Source organism: Sinohyriopsis cumingii, chromosome 8 (genome assembly GCF_028554795.1).
Source record: "Sinohyriopsis cumingii isolate HCF-2022 chromosome 8, ASM2855479v2, whole genome shotgun sequence".
In the NCBI taxonomy this organism is placed as follows: domain Eukaryota; kingdom Metazoa; phylum Mollusca; class Bivalvia; order Unionida; family Unionidae; genus Sinohyriopsis; species Sinohyriopsis cumingii.
The window spans coordinates 98,150,229-98,173,855 of NC_142968.1; the positions used below are offsets into that span (position 1 = coordinate 98,150,229).

Sequence of the window (23,627 nt, forward strand, 5' to 3'; positions counted from 1 at the left end):
AATATTAACACCCATTATATTAACACCTATTATATTAACATCTATATGATTAACACCTATAATATTAACACTTATTATATTAACACCTATTATATTAACACCATATTATATTAACACATATTATATTAACACCACTTATATTAACACCTATAATATTAACACCCATTATATTAACACCAATAATATTAACACCCATTATATTAACACATATAATATTAACATCTATTACAGTAACACATAGTATATTAACACTCATTATATTAACATCTATAATATTAACACCCATTATATTAACACCAACAATATTAACACATATAATATCAACACCTATTATATTAACACCCATTATATTAACATCTATAATATTAACACCAATTATATTAACATGTATAATATTAACACATAATATTAATGCCCATTATATTAACACCATATTATATTAACACATATTATATTAACACCAATAATATTAACACCTATAAAATTAATGCCAATAACATTAGCACCTGTAATTTTAACTCCAATAATATTAGTGCCTATTATAATAACACCTATAATATTAACACCCATTATATTAACACCTATAATATTAATGCCTAATACAGTGTGACCCCACTATAGCACGCTCCATTTTAACACAAATTCGGATAATACACAGTCGCTGCATGGTTCCCAAAATTTTAAATAAATGTATTTTTCTCGCACCCAAAAAAATTATTAATTTCTGAAAAGTACGAAAAGAAACATAAAAAGTTTATTATCATTTTGGGGAAGAGATCACACATGAATGATACAAGATAATTGTGGAGTGGCTCCTGAAATTTGTTATGTATTTTTCTCATACACGAAACAATAGTTTTTTCTTCTTATAAGTACGGAAATTAAAGTGTAAAATGTTTATTCTAGGATCGCATAGGGCTTCGCCAATGTCACAAACTGTGATTTTATTTTCCTTATTGGCGGCAAAATATACCATCTGCTGATTTATTTTATGGGTGACATTGTTGGCTTTCTAAACTTGTATACAAACCATTGGTTTGGAGTGGAGAAATTCAGAGGCCCCATGAAAGGAATCCACAAACCTGATATAAAATGCACTGAAATTTATATATTGTCACATAAACAATTTTTTTGTCCGTATTGACAAACCATTTTAACAGTGCATTGTTATATCATAATCCGCTTATGTTGACATCTAGCATGAGTACTGTATGTTGTGAACACCCACTGTTTTTGTTGTTGACATTTCTGGTAGCGGAGATCAACCAGACAATGCATTATCTCGTAATCTATCTTTTGTCAGCTTTTCAGCCGCTTGCTACTAATTAATATATTTACATATAGTGACACTTGTGTGTGGATGGTATGTAAAATTCCTCTTCTTTCCACTCAGAATTAAATCATTCAGAACACCCACATTTTCTGTACTAATCCTTGTCATCAGACCAGAACAACTGCGTCTCTATCATCCGTTGACCTTTTGTTAAATTTCTGACACATTAGTGGAAGTTCTTTGTTTTTATCCGCTATCACAAATGTATAAAAAAAAAAGCGCACCTCATTTGTTGATTTATTCAATAGGCAGAGAGGAACTGTAACTACAATCAACCAAACGACAGCCAATTCCTTTTTTTAAAAATGTACCCAGATAAATAGTTTGCTGAAATTTGTAAGAAAACATTACCTTTGAAGCACTACTGTTATGAAAACATACTAAGCACATGGAAAAAAATCAGTCCCAGTCACGCAGTACAATTATTTGTTTTGATGTTGCTGCCACAATAAGAAATGGGCATTTGTATGGTACTCCAAAGCTGGCTTTTAGAAGTGACTTCAATAAGGCGTGCACATTTCATCATGGAAATCCGACTACAATCTTCAATAAAAACAAAGAACTTTTCTTCAAAGAAGTCAGTACCAAGCTTAAATAAAAACAATGGAATCTGATGGATTTTTTTCATTTTCCAACATGACTGGAACACGTTTACTGTGCCATGAAATTTCCTTTTTGCAGGGCAAATGTTTGTGCTTATGCATGCTACCAGCAGTTGTGCTTTTGTGCAAAAGTTTGTGCTTATGAATGCTACCAGCAGTGGCGTAAAACGCAAATTAACTTTTACCAACTTGAAACGTACTGGAAAGAAAATGTGCTTCATCATAGAGTGATTGTGCTATGTTTTTCCACTGAATTCAGACCTATATGACCTAGGACAAAATTACTGTATATTTTAAATCTGTGCATTTGTTCAATGGAATTACTTGTGAATTTAATGTATGTGATGAGATACATGGGTGAGTACATGGTGTTGATATACATAAGACATGTATATATAAACTGAATACACATACATGTACCAATCTGTGGTTCTCTAAATAAAGTAAAATATTATATATGCCTTATCTGTTTTCACTAGAGGTGTATTACTCATTTAATATGCATTGATTTAAGATGGTAACTGTGCCAATGAAGGATGTATTTTACCACCCGCATTTATTACCTATCCCCCTCCGTATTTTTGTTGTTGTGGTAAATGCATCATTTTCTTCAGCTAATTGACCTGGTTGCTTAAAGCGCAGATCGGTCTATAACAAAGATGGGTTCTATGGCTCCCAACTAAGGTGTTATAGCGGGGTCACACTGTATATTAACACCTATAATGTTAACACCCAATATATTAATACCTATAATATTAAAACATATTATATTAACACCAAGAATATTTACATATAATATTAACATGCAGTATATTAACATGTTTAATATTAACACCCATTATATTAACACCTATAGTATTAACACCTATTATTTATACTTATCTTTGTAATTGTTTTTTCAAGTCATGCAAACAAAATATCTTCTATACAAATTTTGAAGATACTATAATTGTTTGGAGTTTACTGTTTATTGTATATTTTTTAATTACTTTGCTGACCTCTGTAAATATCTGTTCATAACAAGGTTACCTTCTGGTCCTTTAGGGAACATGCCAGCTAGTCTCTGGATGCAGACCTGTAACTGGACATCCCAGATCCTCAGGATCTTGTCTTTGGAAAAACTGATCAACTGACCGCGACTCTTGAGAAACTGTACCTGTACAACTCCAGCCATGTGACCACGAAGTACCTGTGTAAATAGGCAGCATATGATCTCAAAGCAGAAGTTTCAAAAAACTCACCACCTTTATTAACACCTATAATATTAATGCCTAATACAGTGTGACTAACTTCATTCCATATAAATTAAATATATAGAAAAGTACAGATGTTACAATTCTGTAAAATGTTTACAAAATAAAATATAAAGGTAACAAATGTAAAATCATTATAATTGTTCATTTTTTTATATAAAGTGCAATCTCTCCACTAAACCATTACAATGACTTTTTCTTCCCAATATTATACTGGCTTCATTTGTAACAGTGTCATTCAGTGTCTGTCAGTGTAAGAATGTCCTTCAGTGTCATTCAGTGTAACAGTCAGTCAGTAGAAGTTGAAACTCGTGCCATTGGGCCTTGTCAAAACAAAGAGAATGCTTTCAGTCAGTGAAAACTTAAAAATTATGTCAATGGGCCTGGACACAACATTGGGAACACTGTCAATAAAAGTTGTCATTGTCAGTCAGTACAAGTTGAAACTTATGTCACTGGGCTTGGAATCAACACAGGGAATACTGTCAGTCAGTACAAGTGGAAACATGTGCCACTGGGATTAGACACAACACAGGGAACAATGTCAGTCAGTACAAGTTGAAACTTATGTCACTGGGCTTGGAATCAACACAGGGAATACTGTCAGTCAGTACAAAGTGGAAACATGTGCCACTGTGATTAGACACAACACAGAGAACAATGTCATTCAGAACATGTTGAAACTTATGCCACTGGGGTTGGACACAGAGACCCCTGTCAGTCAGTAAATGTTGAAACTTACACCATTGGGCTTGGACACAACATAAGGGTTCCAAAGACAGACATGATGATTCACACCAGCAGTAGCTGCAAATATAGATATAATCCATCAAATATAGATATAATACATCAAATAAAGATATAATCCATCAAATATAGATATAATCCATCAAACATACATATAATCCATCAAATATAGATGTAATCCATCAAATATATACATATAATCCATCAAATATAGATATAATCCATCAAATATAGATATAATCCATCAAATATAGATATAATCCATCAAATATAGATATAATCCATGTATTAATGAATTAAAGATGATATGTATATAGTTTTATCTGAGTCATGTTTATTCACGTTTCAAAAAGACTTGACAAATGTAATAAAATATTAATGAACTTTCTGTGAATTTTCAAGATTATTTTGCCCCTACCAGTACCATGCAAATGAATGGCAAAATCTTAAACCAAAATAGGGCTATTAACACCATAAAATTGTGTTGCTAATTGATTAAACTCTAACCTGAAATAAGTTTTCTTGATAGAAAAATTCAAGCTATATTTGTTATTTCAATCCATCAAGTCTTTCAATAGTTACTGAGTGAAATTCAAAGTGAGAAGGTCTAAGTCTTACAAGCATTATAACTCTATAACATTTTACCATACAATGTTAAAAATAAAACTTGAACTTTGCCTATTTAATGCCAAATTTGGTTTAAATCATAAAAAACTTCCAATGCTATCATGTGGAAACCAAAGTACATGGTTCTAAGTCAAACAAGGACCTTAACTCTGTTGGAAAACAGATGATCTGGGTATTCTTAATGTAAAGCATGAAACCAAATCTAGTTTCAATCAGTAAAATCCTCCAAATGTTTTTGAACAGAACCTGATGTGTACAATATCCACTGAAAATGAATACAGTGTTACTCATATTCAACAGGCATATCATGTTATGTCATAACCTTAAGTACACAGTATTTATAATGGGTGAATACAGTGTTATCTATATTCATCAGTTATGTCATGTTATGTCATAACTTTATGTACACAGTATCTACAGAGGGTGAATACAGTGTTACTCATATTCATCAGCCATGTTAAGGAGTGAATACAGTGTTAGCCATATTCATCAGACATATTGTGGTATGTCATAACTGTGAAGAACGTCATCCAAAAAAATATTTATTAAAAAGACCTATGCTTAGTTCAGTTTTCAACATTTGCATTGCAATTTTATGGAGCTATGACTCCTGTTACACTTAGGGTTTTGCATGTTATGTCTGGTAAATTGTTAATCTCTCCTAGCTGATTTGCTATGAAATCTACCAGAAAAATGGAGATAAAGCTATCCCTTCTTTTGGCTGATTACTGAATATTTTGGCCAATAAGCTGAGAAAATATTCCATTATATTTGCATCTGCGTGATAAATACCAGATATATTTTTTATTGGCCACTAACTACAATGGTGAATGAATTAAAATAAATCTGGAATTTATTTTTTTATACATCTCCCCCACCCACTAAGGTTCAAGTTCAAACCTTTTTTGAAAAATTCTCTATTTACTGAAAGGCTCATATCCTTAAATGCATACATTATTATACTGTCGATGAAACAACTCATTTTCCATGCTGCTTTTAATTTACAGTAGACCTGTGTAATTCAGCCACACAGGACAGAAAACATACAGATCATATATATGAATTAGCATTTACCTGCACATCAGCACAATAATGGCTACATGGTGCAGATTAAAGGTAATGTTGTTAAAATGTAAATATAAAGTTTAACTGGAAAGTGAGTTGAAATACTTGGTGCACAAACCATAATATGAAAGGCAGGACTGACTGAGGTCATGGCCACAATTAGTGGAGATCAGGAATACTTGGAAGTCAAGGTCACCACTGTATATACTTGTGGAGATCAGGAATACTTGGAAGCCAAGGTCACCACTGTATATACTTGTGGAGATCAGGAATACTTGGAAGTCAAGGTCACCACTGTATATACTTGTGGAGATCAGGAATACTTGGAAGTCAAGGTCACCACTGTATATACTTGTGGTATGCAGTGAATAAAAATGTGAGTGACCTTGCATCTTACCTATAAGGTTCATCTGCTCATTGACATCAAAAGCATTGATACCCTGTGGAATTGTAAATATTGCACTGAAAAAGAATGAATATATGAGTAGGTAAAAATTGTCAGATGTAAAAAGTTTTTGAGTTCTAGTACTAATGATATATATCCATTAAAGAAAAAAAAGAAAGAAAAATACAAGTCTAAAATGAACACAACTAAAACTGAAAAGATCAACTATTAGCTTGAAGTTCCAACTATGATCATTCTTGTAAAATGTATTCTTCAGCATTCATAATTTTTTTAACAAAAATTTAAGTTACTGCCTTAAATTTAAGTTATAAACTTCAAAATTTAAACCAAATCCATGTCGTACTGAAGAATTATACATGGTCAAAATAACTACATATTACTTTAGCATTGCTCAAGAGCTTAAATGAGTGTGACTTTGAGACAAGGTACCCATGTGGGGCTGAGATCACTCTCAAACTTACATCTGCCTCATAGCCAATTACATGAGCTGTTGGCAATGAAATCTGGATCTGACTTGGCAGGTTGTTTCCTGCAGAATATATTTTCTAATGCTGTTGATTGTATATTTGATGAAAACAAATTTTTCATGGCTTCTCTATGTCTTTGCATTTTTATGCATACCTCATGTCATATCAGCATCCAATACTGAAAGACATCTATACTAGAATGCTTTTTGTCAAATTAGTTAAATTTTGACCATTTTATTTACATATAAAGTTGTTCAAAGTGTATTTTTTTTTAATGATGTCCATATCTGATTCCAAATTGTTTATCATTTGTACAAATTTTAAAGATTTTCATGCCTGGAAACTTTTTTTTAAATTCTGTGAGCATTATTTTAAAAGGTTTTGCTTGTAGATGTAGAATATGTTATTCAAGCATTGTTATTTTTAGTAACAGCAACCATATCTAAAAGCGGGTTGACATCATTTGTATAAAATTAAAAGCCCTTCATGCCTCAAATGCTTCTTGTTAACTTCTGTTCAGTGGTTTTAAAAAACAATTCATTTCAAAGATGTTTTTGATTTGTTTTGTTAGTAAATGTAGCCAAATTTGATGGCAAATCAGTACCATTTTTAAAAATGTGAAAGCTCTTAAAGCCAGAATGCTTTCCCTCAAATACAGTCATATTCTGCTGAGCTGTTTCATAGAAGAAATTGTTTTAAATTTTTTTTCTAAACTTAGTAATGATGGCCATACCTGCTGGCAGATAGTTGTCCTTGGCACAAATACGAAACACATTTATGCCAGAAGGATTTCTGATGAATTTGGTCAAATTCCGATAAGCGATTTTTGAATAGTCATTCAAATGTTTTTCTAATTTTGGTAATGGCAGCCATAATTTAATACAAATCAGCATTATTTGCAGAAATTTGAATGTCCTTTATGTGCCAGTATGCTTTATTGTCACATTTGGTCAAATTATGTTCAGTGGTTTTAAAAATATAAGTAATTTACAGATTTGTGTTTTTAACAATGTTGGCCATATTCATGTGGCAGAGTAACATCATTTGTATCAAAATGAAACCCCTCTGTGCCAAGATCATTTCAATCTATCAAATTGGTCAAATTCTGCTGAACAGTTTTTGAGAAGAAATTATTGCAAAGATTTATATTTTTAATGATAACAGCTATTTTTGAAGGTAGATTGGCATTATTTATAGAAACTCTCCAGCCCTCTATGCCATGATGTTATGTCAAATTAGGCTTAATTCTTTTTTGTGCTATTTACAAACAAGTCATTTACAGGTTTTCTATTTACAGTAATAATGACCATGTTTTATATTAGATTGGCAACCTTTGAATAAAAACTGAAAGCCCTTTATGCCAGAATAATTGCTGACACATCTGGTCTAACACAGTTGAGAAGTTTTTAAAAAGGTGTCTAAACGTTTTAAAATTTTTATTAATGGCCATACTGAATGACTAATGAACAATACTATGATGCTGAATATTCCTTGTAAAATCATACCAAATTGGGTCAAGTGTATTTTTAGAATAAGCTGCAAAAAGCAATTGCACATAAATATTGCCCACTGGATGACGCATAACAAAAAAGGACCATACCATAACCTCATATGCTATTATGGCCTGATAAACTGAAACAAAAAGGACTGGAGTCATTATCAACCAGCAGAAAAATAAGAGAGTTTCTGTGGCATGATCTTGATCTTGAAAATTGTTTAAGTAATGCTGAGTAAACACTAAAAAGCAGGTAGCAGTGATCCAGTATTAAATGTGTCTCAAACATTCATCCTATGATGCCCCCACATTATAAATTTCATTAAAATATGGTAAAAGAATGTTAACTAGAACATTTAACACAAATTTCATCATGTAAAGTTGAATCAATCCTTTAAAAAGGTCACTGTAACCCAGTTTTCATGTGCAGCATATACTCATCACATGATTTACCTATATTATAATCTGATTACAGAAGGTATACTTGAGTTACAGCTAAAACAGGCGGAAGAAAAATATGGATGGAAAGATGGATGGATGGAAAAAGTGAATCTTACATAGCATCCACTCATGTTGTGATAATATAAAATATGAAACAATACTCACAATGATCTCAGCAACTCCTTTCTTTGGGTTACATTCCTGAAATAAATGATTACATATATGTACTCATACACATGTGTAATATTTGATATCATAGGACAATGGATTACATGTATGTATTCATATACACGTGTAATATTTGATATCATAGGACAATAGATTACATGTAGGTATTCATATATGCATGTAAAATTTTATATTATAGGACAATGGATTACATGTTGGTATTTTATGCACATATAATATATAATATTATAGGACAATGGAATATATATATGTATTCATAAACATGTGCAATATTTGATATTATAGGACAATGGATTACATATATTATGTATTCATACACATGTGTAATAAATATTTGACATAACAGGACAATGGATAACATAATTATATGTACTCATACACATGTGTAATATTTGATATTATAGGACAATGGATGTACATAGCTTTTACATTCAAAGCCATGAAGTCAACATAAATGATCAGACAAGTAGTTCATTACAGATGTGCCAGTTTGATAATGATGATAATATTAAGAACAGTAATAGGAAATTTAATTCAATGGAAGATAATGGATATTTCAAGAAACATTTTGTTTTATTCATTCAAATGGTTTTGGGCTGATGTAAAGATGTTACCACAATGGATAACACTGTAAACAAAGGCCAGTATTTTATCCCAAAGTGTTACCACAATGGATAACACTGTAAACAAAGGCCAGTATTTTATCCCAAAGTGTTACCACAATGGATAACACTGTAAACAAAGGCCAGTATTTTATCCCAAAGTAACCTCAAAATCCAGATGTGTATCAATAAATCATTTATCTTTGCCAGATTTTGAACTTAACTGAACAACATCTGATAATCTGTGTCCAGAGGAGTCACCGACCGGGCAATGCTTGTATCATTTCTGTTCCCAGATGAGTCAAAGACAGGGCAATGATTATATCTGTTCCCAGAGGAGTCATAGACTAGGCAGTGAATACATCTGTTCCCAGAGGAGTCACAGATATGGCAATGATTACATCTGTTCCCAGAGGAGTCAAAGACAGGGCAATAAATACATCTGTACCCAGAGGAGTCATAGAAAAGGCAATGAATACATCTGTGCCCAGAGGAATCACAGACTGGGCAATGAATGCATCTGTGTCTGGAGGAGTTACAGACAGGGCAATGAATACATTTGTGTCTGGAGGAGTTACAGACAGGGCAATGATTACATTGATGACAATGTACCATATCTACTTGCTTATAAGTTAAATCCAACTGCCAACTACAAAGACACCGATCTGCTATTGCATAATCAAGGTCTATGATGTTCTCTTTATTTCTTCTAATAAAATGTAGAGCCTCAGATCTGCCGGTGCATTATGTGACAGTAGGCCTGGGTCTATGCAGTTGGATTCAACTTATAAATTAGTATATATTGCATGTAATACTGAGTATGCTGTGTTGATGACACACGGAGACATCTGTAACATTCATGGGATTGTGCATGAATACATAATTACATCAATCGATTTCAATGTATCTGATTTATCTACTCAAAGTCTACATATTCTTCTACTACCTATAAAGACAGGTCATGACACCATATAAGCAATAAATCAATGCATTGAGAACCTAGTCCAGCAAAATAAGAGGTTTCTCATAGCAGTGGCTTTTCAAGACAGGTTTTACTGTAATACCAAGATACATTATAATGATTACAGTAAACAGCTTATAAATACATGAATATGCATCCCAATACATACCGTAAAATAGGTATGCAAAATCATTCTAACAATAATCTAAGTATTGTGAATACTTACAGTTTGGGGGTTTCAGGAAATATGGTACATTACACAGGATCAAAGTGATGAATATAAATTGTGAGCTATGTATCAATCGTATACTCATTATTCCCACTATGAAAACAAAGTCATATGGACAGCGTTCTTTTGCATACCAGGGCCCAGCAACGTGGAATGAATTGCCCACTGAACTTAGACACAAAGACACAGTGATCACATTCAAGAGGGCTCTAAAAACTCACTTATTTCGACTGCAAGAACAAACTTAAAGACCTAATAACGTTTCCTACCTTAAATATTCTCAGCATGTTTTTTTAATGTTTTCTAATTTCATGGTGTTTGTTTTTGTAATCATATCGTTATATGTTTTTTATCTTATAGGTGTTGTCTAATGTTGTAAAGCACTTAGAGCTTCTAAAGATTAGGCGCTATACAAAGTCCTCATTATTATTATTATTATTATCAGCATGGTTTTTTTATCAAATGTAAATTCCAACATCCTTCTAACTGCAAGTAAATGTTTTCATTTTTCCTTTCTTTCTTTATTTCTTGAAAGAGAATTAAAAAGATCAAAAAATGTTTTGAGAGAAAATATTCAGGCAGTTACCTGATATGAGCATTTGCTACTGAAATGATGTATTAAGTACCGGTACATGTACTACACGAATGCAAACTATTTCAAGGGATGTAACTACTGAATCTTTTCATTTAATCAAAAAATCTGAGTTATGTCCCTTAACATAACTTGCTTCATTTCAAAGCCAAAAGGCAAAATTAGCTAAATACAGAAAATGCCTTATTATTTGAAACAGAAACTGTTCTAAGTAACAGAAGAGTAGACAGCATGCTAAGGGCTTGGGAGAGGAATTTCATTCCCTCCAAGCTAACAAAAATGCAACATAAGAAGTTTTAGAATACATCACAGTGTCCTTGAAGATACTGTAAGCACTGAGCTAGAATTTGTTATTATCCAAGTAAACAGTTATTAAAACTTGAACAGAAAATTTGAATATCTAGAGCAAAAAAATACACTTCTTTCTTTTTATCTGGCATTGCAACCACAGCAATATCAAAATTCAGATAAGAAGATTAAAACATGCTACACAACACTGTGCACTAACTTTTCAACAAAGGTGCAATCTTCGTCTAACAAATGACTTCTCTAAAATTCAAAAATATGTAGAAATGCAAGATATCATTATTCAAAGTAAGTGAAAGGTTTCAGTGATGTTATCATCCTATAAAGCATAAATGATAATTTGTCAGATTAAACAACAGCGCCAATATACAAATGTAAATGCATTAGACTTCTTCATACATTCAAAAAAAGGTCTTGCAAGTTGAATGTGAATCATATTTTCTACTGTGGTAAAGTTAGAATTTTGGCTGAGGGTGCAGGTAAAAATGCATAAAGCTCTAATGATTAGAAGTGAATGAGAATACAAATGTTTATTTGGAAGAAAGATTGGTATTTAGTGCCAGTTCCAAAGAAACAATCTCTTATGCTGTGTAAAAGTTATGCCTAAATTAAAGTGATATCAATTTCATGTATAATTTGAGCATTTATACTTTTTCTGATCAAGTCTTACAAATATTTTCAAAGTAATATGTTTTTTACTTGAATGACCTTTCCTCCTGTCCAAAAGGAAATAACTTGTATCTTTCTTTTGAAGAATATGTGGCTAAATAAATTTAGATAGAAAATTTGTAACCACATTTACAGATCTTCTAAAAATCTCACTTATAAAGTCACACACAGAGCAGAAATTCTATATTTCACCTTTTCTCCATAAAAAATGTATCAGTTTAATAAAATGCCATAAGTAGCCAAAAAAATGAATGCACATATTGCATGAAATTGTATTTTTTATGGATAGCATGTTTCTATCAGTGTGAATTCTACAAATCAAACTAACATAAAGATGCAGAAAATGTGGCAAAAATACATGCAAATCTTACAATTTAATCTAGATATTAATTAGCTTAGGTTTTTTCCTGTTTCTTTAAGTGCAGTGGTGATGCATTTGACTGGTCCCAAAAGGAATCATGAAATGAATAGTGACCTCTCATAGCTGAATTTAACTGGTCCCAAAAGGAATCATGAAATGAATAGTGACCTCTGACAGATGCATCTGACTGGTCCCAAAATGAATCATGAAATGAACAGTGACCTCTGACAGCTGTACTTTACCAGTCACAAAAGGAATCATGAAATGAATAGTGACCTCTGATAGCTGTACTTTACCAGTCACAAAAGGAATCATGAAATGAAAAGTGACCTCTGATAGCTAAATCTGACTGGTCCCAAAAGAAATAATGAAATGAATAGTGACCTCTAACAGCTATACTTTACCAGTCACAAAAGGAATCATGAAATGAACAGTGACCTCTGATAGCTACATTTGACTGGTCCCAAAAGGAATCATGAAATGAACAGTGACCTCTGACTACTCTGCAGCTCAGATTTAGAAACCCATAATTACAGGACCTGTTCTATTTTTCACCTTTTTTCCTTTGGTATAAAAAATGTATCAGTTTAATAAAACGTCATAAGTAACCAAAAAAATGAACACATATTACCTGAAATTGCATTTTATTATGGGTAGCATGTTTCTATCAGTGTGAATTCTACAAATCAAACTATAATACAGATGCAGTTAGTGAACTGATTCAACATATATCAAAACCTAACTTTTAGTCTCATTCAACCAGACTTTCATTTGACTCACTGAGATTTATGTATATCTGAGTATGACTCACTGAGATCTCTGCATATAAGGATATGATCCAGTGAGATCTCTGCTTATGACAATATGACTCACTGAGATCTCTGCATATGAGGATATGATTCAATGAGATCTCTGCTTATGACAATATGACTTACTGAGATCTCTGCTTATGACAATATGACTCACTGAGATTTCTGCATATGAGGATATGATTCACTGAGATCTTGTAAAATGCTTTATTAACCTCTGTTACCGATTGAAGGTGCTTCATTAAAATTTTTGTATTAAAAAATCTCAACATTTTTCTTTACATATTTTTTGTAATCATTTGCAACAAAATTATACAGAAACCTTGAAAGGATATAATTTAACACAGATGCTAATGAAAATGTCCATACATATCTGAAACCTAACATCATTTTATTGTCACAGTGATGTAATAAATCACTTCTTCTCATCAGCCAACTGAACTACTTTCCAATATGTTTGGGTAACCTCAGTTATAGCATTATAACAAAGGACACTTGGCACATGCAGACATCTTAATTAACCATGTGAGAGGTCTGGGTAAGCAAAACCAACCTAACTTTATAAGCACCCCTTCATATGATAAGAATTTTTGTGGAAGGGTGTATTTTGCCTGCTGGTATCTGTAAGTGATCATGCAAGAACAAAAATAGTACATTGTTTAAAATGTGTTCAAATATTTGCCAGAGCAGTCAGACTCTGAATCCTTGGACTCACACTCGTTTCTTGCGCTCCAGCAAACCATGTACAATACCTAAAATCTGACTCACTCAATCACAAAAAGTTGGTCTTGGTGACATACGTGTATATTTTAAGTCTGTGTTCTACTCAAGTGCTTAAAGAAAACAAACACACAGTACACAGCTGTTCCTAAAAGGCAGCCGACAGACAAGGTAGCATCCATCTCTGTGAATCTTCTGTCTTTACATAATCTTTCAGTGCCATTTAGTGTGCAAAAAAAACAATAAATATATGTAAACAAAGCAGTAACTGACTACAATGAGACTGACTACAATGCATGCAATCATGCAGTTAATAACCACAAGTGAATGACCATGTGTGCAGAGAATCAAACCTACCCTTGAGCATATCTCCATGCATCGCTGCAAAATCAGGCATTACTATGAGTATTTGTGTACAAAATAACAGAACTGCATATAAAACATTTATCCATCAGATTAGATTAGTGTCTGTGCTGTTTGCTTGAAAATCAGCATGAGAATAAAAGCTTAAACAGTGATACAGCACTGACACTGATCTGTCAGCATACTATGCAAATGGTAAATATAAACCAGAATAGCATTGACACTGATTTGTCAGCATACTATGCAAATGGTAAATATAAACCAGAATAGTATTGACACTGATCTGTCAGCACACTATGCAAATGGTAAATATAAACCAGAATAGCATTGACACTGATTTGTCAGCATACTATGCAAATGGTAAATATAAACCTGAATAGCACTGACACTGATCTGTCAGCACACTATGCAAATAGTAAATATAAACCAGAATAGCACTGACACTGATGTGTCAGCGCACTATGCAAATGGTAAATATAAACCAGAATAGCACTGGCATTGACCTGTCAGCATACTATGCAAATGGTAAATATAAACCAGAATAGCACTGACACTGATCTGTCAGCACACTATGCAAATGGTAAATATAAACTAGAATAGCACTGACACTGATTTGTCAGCATACTATCCAAATGGTAAATATAAACCTGAATAGCACTGACACTGATCTGTCAGCACACTATGCAAATAGTAAATATAAACCAGAATAGCACTGACACTGATGTGTCAGCGCACTATGCAAATGGTAAATATAAACCAGAATAGCACTGGCATTGACCTGTCAGCATACTATGCAAATGGTAAATATAAACTAGAATAGCACTGACACTGGTCTGTCAGCACACTATGCAAATGGTAAATATAAACCAGAATAGCACTGACACTGGTCTGTCAGCACACTATACAAATGGTAAATATAAACCAGAATAGCACTGACACTGATCTGTCAGCATACTATGCAAATGGTACAACATAAAAAATACTGATATGCCAACACAATATGCTAATGGTAAATCTGTTTCTGGTTGTCTATAAATTGTACATAAAAATATAGCATATTCTATGTTTAAAACATACTTCAGTCTTTCAAAAATAATTTTGCCTCAAAGAAATAAATGACTTAATGCAAATTCATTCAAGATCTTGTTGAAAGAAAATTTTAAACTTAATCTGGTTGAAACCGATCAAAATTTGGATGCTTGAGCAATATCAAGTATGAATGCTTGAACAGTATCTAATATGGATGCTTGAGCACTATCAAGTATGGATGCTTGAGCACTATCAAGTATGGATGCTTGAACAGTATCTAATAGGGATGCTTGAGCACTATCAAGTATGGATGCTTGAGCACTATCAAGTATGGATGCTTTAGCTTTATCAAAATTGGATGCTTGAATACTAACAAGTTCAGATGCTTGAGCACTATCATATATGGATGTTTGAGAACTATCATATACAGATGGGACTGATATACTGAGTGAAAACACACAGAAAAATGAATGCTATTTCTGAACCTTCTTGCCTTGAGATTCTAAGAAACAATGAAATGCAAACTTTGCTTCCAGCACATGTACACAGCAATACTGTTGTTTAATTTGTCATTCTAATATTGTGACAAACAACAATTAGTAGAAAAAAACACAATTTTATACTACTTCGGTTCATATACAAATGTTCCAGGTTGAATTAAGAGATAAGTGAACATTGTCAGTATGTATGCTGTAGGATTTTACGGCACTTCAACACAAAAATGACTTTATCAACAAATGGGTTAAGTCCCAAAAATGTAAAAATGAATTGCTCAAAAATTTAGGAAGAAAATGCCTTGTGAAAAAATGGAAAATTTAGTGAAAAGAGATAACATACAAAGCTAAAGATCTTAAAAGAGAATAAATGTATATAAATAACAGATAAGAAATAATACTCACGACCTGGAAGACTGATTGGAAGATGTGTGTTTCTCCATCCATCCAATTACCATGGAGGTGGCATAGGAAGTGGCACAGCTAATGAAACACTCCAATCCCTGGCAGTACTTCACTGAAACCAGCAATAAAAGAAAATTTGCATTTATAAGACATTTTGTAAACATCCTAATATTTAAAAGTGAAACCTGAGATAAAAGGAAATACAGATTTAAAGACATTTTATAAACATCCTAATATTTAAAAGTGAAACCAGAGATAAAATAAAATATACAGTTAAAGACATTTTGTAAACATCCTAATATTTAAAAGTGAAACCAGAGATAAAATAAAATATACATTTAAAGACATTTCATAAACATCCTAATATTTAAAAGTATCAGTAAGATGCAGAATATGTCACTCATTGATAAATCATGTACCGGTATGATGTAACGTGTCACTCATTGAGAAATCATGTATCGGTAAGATGCAGCATGTCACTCATTGAGAAATCATGTACCAGTATTATGTAGCATATGTCACTCATTGATAAATCATGTACAGGTATGATGTAGCATGTCACTCATTGAGAAATCATGTACTGGGAGGATCTAGCATATGTCACTCATTGATAAATCATGTACCGGTATGATGTAGAATATGTCACTCATTGATAAATCATGTACTAGTATGATGTAGCATTATGTCACTCATTCATAAATCATGTATTGTTATGATGTAGCATGTCACTCATTGATAAATTATGTATCAGTATGATGTAGCATGTCACTCATTGATAAATTATGTATTAGTATAATGTAGCATGTCGCTCATTGATAAATTATGTATCAGTATGACATAGCATATGTCACTCATTGATAAATTATGCATCAGTATGATGTAGCATGTCATTCATTGATAAATTATGTATCGGTATGATGTAGCATGTCACTCATTGATAAATTATGTATCAGTATGACATAGCATATTTCACTCACTGATAAATTATGCATCAGTATGATGTAGCATGTCATTCATTGATAAATTATGTATCAGTATGATGTAGCATATGTCACTCATTGACAAATTATGCATCGGTATGAAGTAGCATGTCACTTACTGATACATTATGTATCAGTATGCTGTAGCATATGTCACTCATTGATAAATTATGTATCGGTATGATGTAGCATTTGTCTCTCATTAATCAATTATGTATTATTATGATGCAGCATATGTCACTCATCGATAAATCGTCTCAGTATGATGTAGCATATGTCTCTCATTGACAGATCATGCCTCAGTATGATGCAGCATGTCTCATTGATCAATCATGTCTCAGTGTAATGCAGCATATGTCACTCATTCATAAATCATGTATCAGTATAAAGTCCATGTCACTCATCGATAAATCATCCACTGGTATGATGTAGCATGTCACTCATTGATAAATCATGTCTTAGTATGATGCAGCATTTGTCTCTCATTTTGATCAATCATGTCTCAGTAAGTTGCAGCACATGTTACCCACTGATCAATCATGTCTCAGTATGATGCAGCATATGTCACTCATTGATCAATCATGTCTCAGCATGATGCAGCATATGTCACTCATTGATCAATCATGTCTTGGTATGATGTAGCATTTGTCTCTCATTGATCAATCATTTCTCAGTATGATGCAGCATATGTCACTCACTGATCAATCATGTATTAGAATGATGCAGCATATGTCACTCATTGATCAATCATGTCTCAGTATGATGTGTCATATGTCACTCATTGATCAATCATGTATTAGCATGATGCAGCATATGTCACTCATTGATAAATCATGTTTGGTCCTTACTGTAATGTGCTTTCAATATAGGCTTAATTTCTAGTAAAACAATGGAAAATTTTCAAACAAAGTTGTTTTTGTTATTCATAGAAATGCACATTTATACAGAACCATCAGTGTTATAAAGACACAATTTTGATGGTGAAAAAAATGGAAAAAAACAAACTTTAAAAAGGATTTCTAAACATAAAGCCTCATTTGAAACTTGTTTTTTACTGCTGTATATACCTGCTTATAAGTCATAACCAACTACAAACTGCACAGACCCAGATCTGCTGTCAAATAATGCACAAACAGATCTGGATCTGTGCAGTTTGTTAGGAATAATTACTAGAACAAACTGCATATGTTCTGATCTGCTGGTGCATTACTCAACCACAGATCAGGGTCAATGTTGTTTGCAATTGGACCTGACTTATAAGGGAGTATAGATAGCATGAGATGTATGACATGAGTAAGATTATATTCCCTTTTATACAATGGGGGGGGGGGCATAATGAATAACTCACCTTGTCTGACCCACTCCTTCTCATGTTTCAAATATTTAGTGAAGCTACAATTCTTGTACTTGTCATTGGCAACATCAGGAAGTAACACATTCAGACAGGTTTCTGAAAAGGAAAAGAAAACTTTTGAGGTTTTCATTGATTATTAAATTAATAATTACATAAGAATATATAATTTTTGTATAATTAAAATGTAGATGTATATAGACATGAAGTAGTGTATAAATCACATTACTGAATAAGTGCAACATCATTTTACATAAAACATGATATTTTGATGAATATGAGGAAAACAACCTTTTCAAACTAAAATTGAAAGCAAGAAGACCTCAGTATTGCATATTTCTAATTTTAACAAATTCCAATGATAAACCCATATTCAAAAGTAAACTCCCTCCCAACAGTGGAGGTAGAGTCTGCTAAACTAAACCTACCTCAGAATCTGACCAAGGGTGAGCAAATACACCCACTAAATACATTGTACTTTGATTTTTAAACTGTCAATAGTTTCCTCTTTTTTTAGAGTCTCTGCAGAAAGACAATCAGTAATAAATCAATAAATAGTTACACATATATAATGTTTTTAAAGTGACATTCAGTCACTCTATTAAAATTGATTATTCATAAAAATTCATTTCAAAATTCATCAGCTATCCAAAATTTGTAAAATATGTGTTTTAGTGTAGTACAGTCATGAGTAAGAGTGATCCTGTATTGTACTTGTTGATTGCTAAGTTTTATTTAAAAAACAGTAAAACGAATGTCCTTTTTGATATCTGGAATGTTATATTGATAACCAAAATGGCTCGATGTGATGACTTTGAGAACTGCATGTTTTCATGGACAACATGCTGTCCTTATCTGGTCAAGTCAGAATCTTCATAACAGAAGAAAATGAACTGATCCCATTTGGTGGAGTCTGGCACACTGGTAGAGAAAACTTGCATCAAAGAAATCATAAACGGAATTACATTCCAATGCTCACAAATTCAACATAGTATGAAATGCACATGAACTATAAGTTGCAGAGTTAATATTTAAAATAAATATTCTCAAGTGAAATCAATTCCTAGATTCATGGACACCACGTGTGAATATGGATTTTAGTATTAAGTGCAATGGCAGATCAGACATTATCTTCCTGGTCATTTGATAGAAAGTTCAAAGGATTTTTCTTTAAATAAAAAGTGTTATGTTCCCTAAATATTTTTATGATGAAGATAATTCATCTAAAAGGTATACTGTGGCTTAAAGAAATGTCTCTCACTTTGCTATCACATGTCTACAACCTAGTGAATACTGAAGCATGATATGTACAAATTCTGATAATATGACAAAGCCATGTCTGATAGTAAGCCCATCCTCCACTTTATAAAAATTATATTAGACTGGCCCTCTGATTTTATCATCAGAAGAATAGGGTAAAAAAGAATGTGTGCACAGCATGTCAACAGATATCTTTAATATAAGCTTTTAAGCTTTAAAAACTTTTTTTTAATTAATATGCCAAATTTCTAATACAATACATGACCAATACTAATGTATGACAAGCACTTTGATAAAAGGTCCTGATGTAACTTTCATTTTGTTGATTTGATGAATAGCATCCAGATGAACAGCATCAAGAAACTGATACATTGTTTGGCTGATTGAGAGAGACAATATAAATATGATAATATAGTAGTTTTGCCATATATGTTTGCTTATAAGTGAAGTCCAATTTCACACTGCACAGACCCAGATCTTCCTTCACAAAATTTGACAGCCGATCTGGATCTCTACAGTTTGTTATGAGTAACCAATAAAACAAGTAACACAGACCCTGATCTGTCGTATACTATATGATTATACATCCTGGTCTATGTTGCTTGCAGTTGGTCTTGACTAATAAACAAGTATATATGGTACTATGTCTGTTTTTTAAAAAGAAGTAAGCATTTTGTAAATAATCACCATTTAATGTTGTCATAAATATATAGAGAAGTTTTCCTTTTATAGAGAAATATGGGCAAATTAAAACAACACTAGAAGTATACCTTTAAAAAATCTTTGCAATTTTGATGATTACCACATTAGAAATCTGGTCTAAAGTGTAAATTTGTTTATTGCAATATATTTTGCATGTGATTTACTTTCTATAATCTCTGTCTAAGATGAGCTTTCATCATGAGGTGGTGATTGATTTCTTTCACTACTTATGCAGTGCATTACAATTTAGTCCAGTTTGTCCGACAAATCCTTTTAAGTAACACAACAAATGGAAATATTTAAAAAGACATTCATAAAATGAATCCATTTATTGGACAATAAATGATACCTAGCAATTGTAGTAGCAATCATCTCTATCAGATAAATGAGATCAGAGTGTAATTTAAAACTCACACTGAAGTTAAAATGTTTGCTGGAACACAAAAGATTTAGAACACACAAGCAAAACCTGTGGAGTGAAATTACAAGCCTTGTCAGGATAGCTGTTAGCCCAGTAGCAATAAGTGGCTTGTTTTGAAGCTACACTCACTTAGAAGAAAGCTGCCTATGATATGAACATCCCTTTTGGTTAGGTTGGGTATTTCCAGAGAGGTTGTTAACAGCTTTCAACAGTCAGAATCAGTTAGTCAGTGCAAACTTACCTTCATATCTGCCAAAGACTTTGTGCATTACAGGCTCCAAATCTCAACATGTACAGTTCAGCCTGCCCTAATGATCACCTGAGTTTAACAGTCACCTGGTCACAATGGCCATTCTAATCCCCCCTATGCAAATTTCCTATATATATGTCATGTCATCAGCAGTCACCTGTCTTCTATGATCAAAAGGCCATGTGTTTCTTAACCAAGCAGTGGTTTCACCCTGCCTTCTACAGTCAATGAAGCATATCAGCAGCAACTGCTCCAAGTATGAAAATTGAACTTCTTTTGTTCAATGAGCAAGGCCTTGTATATATAAAGGTATATTGTGTGAATCAATGTATAAACATTTCATATTTCAAGTGTTCTTTGTAATGCTGGGAAATTAATAGGTGTCAATTTGTCGGCTTTGAAAGCAAGACAGTTTTACCCTTACATGGAATACAATGCACTAGTGATATCCCTTACAGTTCTGTAATCCAAGTTTCCTCTCGCTCTTCCCACCCCATTTATGTTAGGTGTAGGGTCAGATTAATTTTAAAAAAAAGTTGTAAATTGCAACTAGTATGTGGTGGTGGCATAGTGTAACCTCTTTCCAGTGGATCTAGCAAACTTAAATAATGTTACATCAAGTCCTGCCTGCATGAAATTGATAGGAAAATGATTTATTTTCTAACAAATTGCTAGAATTCAGCCAGTATTCAGTAGTCACCTGTTTACAAAGGTAACTTTTTGCCTTTTCCTATGGGTGGCTGCTGTAGACAGGTTTGACTGTATCTAGATTCAATTCAATGAAAAATGTCACTTGAAATTTTATAGTTGTATAACAATCCAACAAATATTGGACTGGAATTGTGGGAGTGACTGAGAGTGGTCATAATCTACACTATTAGATGAGTCCTGAAACATTGAAAGTGTTGATTTTGCCTCATTTATTTATTTATGTGTCAACTTTTATTTCACTCCGACGGAGAAATCTATATCAGTCCTTTCAATATCTTCTATTTATATGTGCATCTGATAATTGCAATAGCAACAAATAAAGTTTGCAAGTTCATGAAGCTCTAAAACTTAACAAAGTGAAACATGACATGAATATATATCTGGTTTCAAGATAACCAGACAATCTGTTATTCTAGCTTGGAACAACAAGTATGGGAAATACACCAGATAAATGTTAACAATGTTACTTTCTGAGTCAGCCTGAAGCAAATGCATCTCCTAAACAGGCTGTTTGAAGTGCAAGGCAGTTATTCTGACAAGACTGAACTGTCAGAAAGCTATCCTGACAAGACTATTTGTACTGCCTGGCAACTATCCTGACAAGACTATTTGTACTGCCAGTCAGCTATCCTGACAAGACTGTCCATACTGTCAGACAGCTATCCTGACAAGACTGTTCGTACTGCCTGGCCGCTATTCTGACAAGACTATCTGTACTATCAGACAGCTATCCTGTCAAGACTGTCCATACTGTCAGACAGCTATATTGACAAGAATATTTGTACTGCCAGAAAACTATCCTGACAAGACTGTTTGTACTGTCTAACAGCTAACATGACCAGACTTACTGCCAGGCAGCTATCCTGACAAAAAGTGTCTTTGCCATGTGTTCAAGTAAATGTTGACACCTTCCAAAAAGCATATGACATTATTTTTTTTTAAATTAATTACCTCATAAATTAATTGTATGATAAACCCATAATAAATAATAGCGTATTTCCCAAAATTAATGTCTTAAGTCAGTCTAACAAATGTAATAAGTATACAGTAATGGCAACTTGACTTTGTGCAGTGTTTATGTTTTCACAGAGTTGTGTGCTAGTTGAGTGACAGTGTTCATAATAAGCATCAGCGTCTTTTCTTTCCAAGCATGCATGTGAGATTCATGTTAGTGACAATAACTCATATCACAAAACAGCATGTGAGATTCACATTATTGACAATAACTCATATCACAAAACAGCATGTGAGATTCATGTTATTGACAATAACTCATATCTCAAAACAGCATGTGAGATTCATGCTATTGCCAATAGCTAGTATCACAAAACAGCATGCCACTAACAATTTGAAATAGACTGGAGCATGAAGAAGATAAATAGTACTTTATTTAAAATTATTGTTCATCTTATCTGAAGACAAGTGAAAGTAAATCACATGCAACACTTTTTTCAAAACTACAGATTGACTGGAAATATATATCTATTTCATTTCATAAACCTATAATTAACTTACCTTGCCATGCTATTAGTGGTCACACACAGGTGAAGAGTGATACAGATGTGACAAGGTCAGAGGTCAGAGGTTATAAAACCCACCAGAAAAAGCAAAACAAAGCAAAACAGATTAAATCATGCAAACCCAAGAAACAAGTTAAAACATCAAGAAGAATTAAGAGTCCTGGAAACCTGGGTGATGTTATTTCAAAGATGAGTATATTGCCATTTCTTGGCATAACAATAAAAAGATCTAAACAAATGTTCTGTTCAGACATTCCATGATTCTAT

At 32.8% G+C, this 23,627-nt stretch overlaps 1 protein-coding gene across 1 annotated transcript in view; it reads right to left on the reverse strand.

Moving 5' to 3' along the window:
* LOC149794209 (cilia- and flagella-associated protein 337-like) overlaps positions 1–23,627 on the reverse strand; it is a 208,382-nt gene that overhangs the window by 136,614 nt on the left and 48,141 nt on the right. The window contains exons 10-15 of the mRNA XM_089968319.1: positions 18,494–18,595; positions 16,166–16,277; positions 8,602–8,637; positions 6,025–6,089; positions 3,931–3,995; positions 2,965–3,124 (exon numbers count right to left, since the gene is read on the reverse strand). Coding sequence (XP_089824445.1) covers positions 2,965–3,124; positions 3,931–3,995; positions 6,025–6,089; positions 8,602–8,637; positions 16,166–16,277; positions 18,494–18,595 — 540 coding nt within the window. The remainder of the gene's footprint in view (positions 1–2,964; positions 3,125–3,930; positions 3,996–6,024; positions 6,090–8,601; positions 8,638–16,165; positions 16,278–18,493; positions 18,596–23,627) is intronic.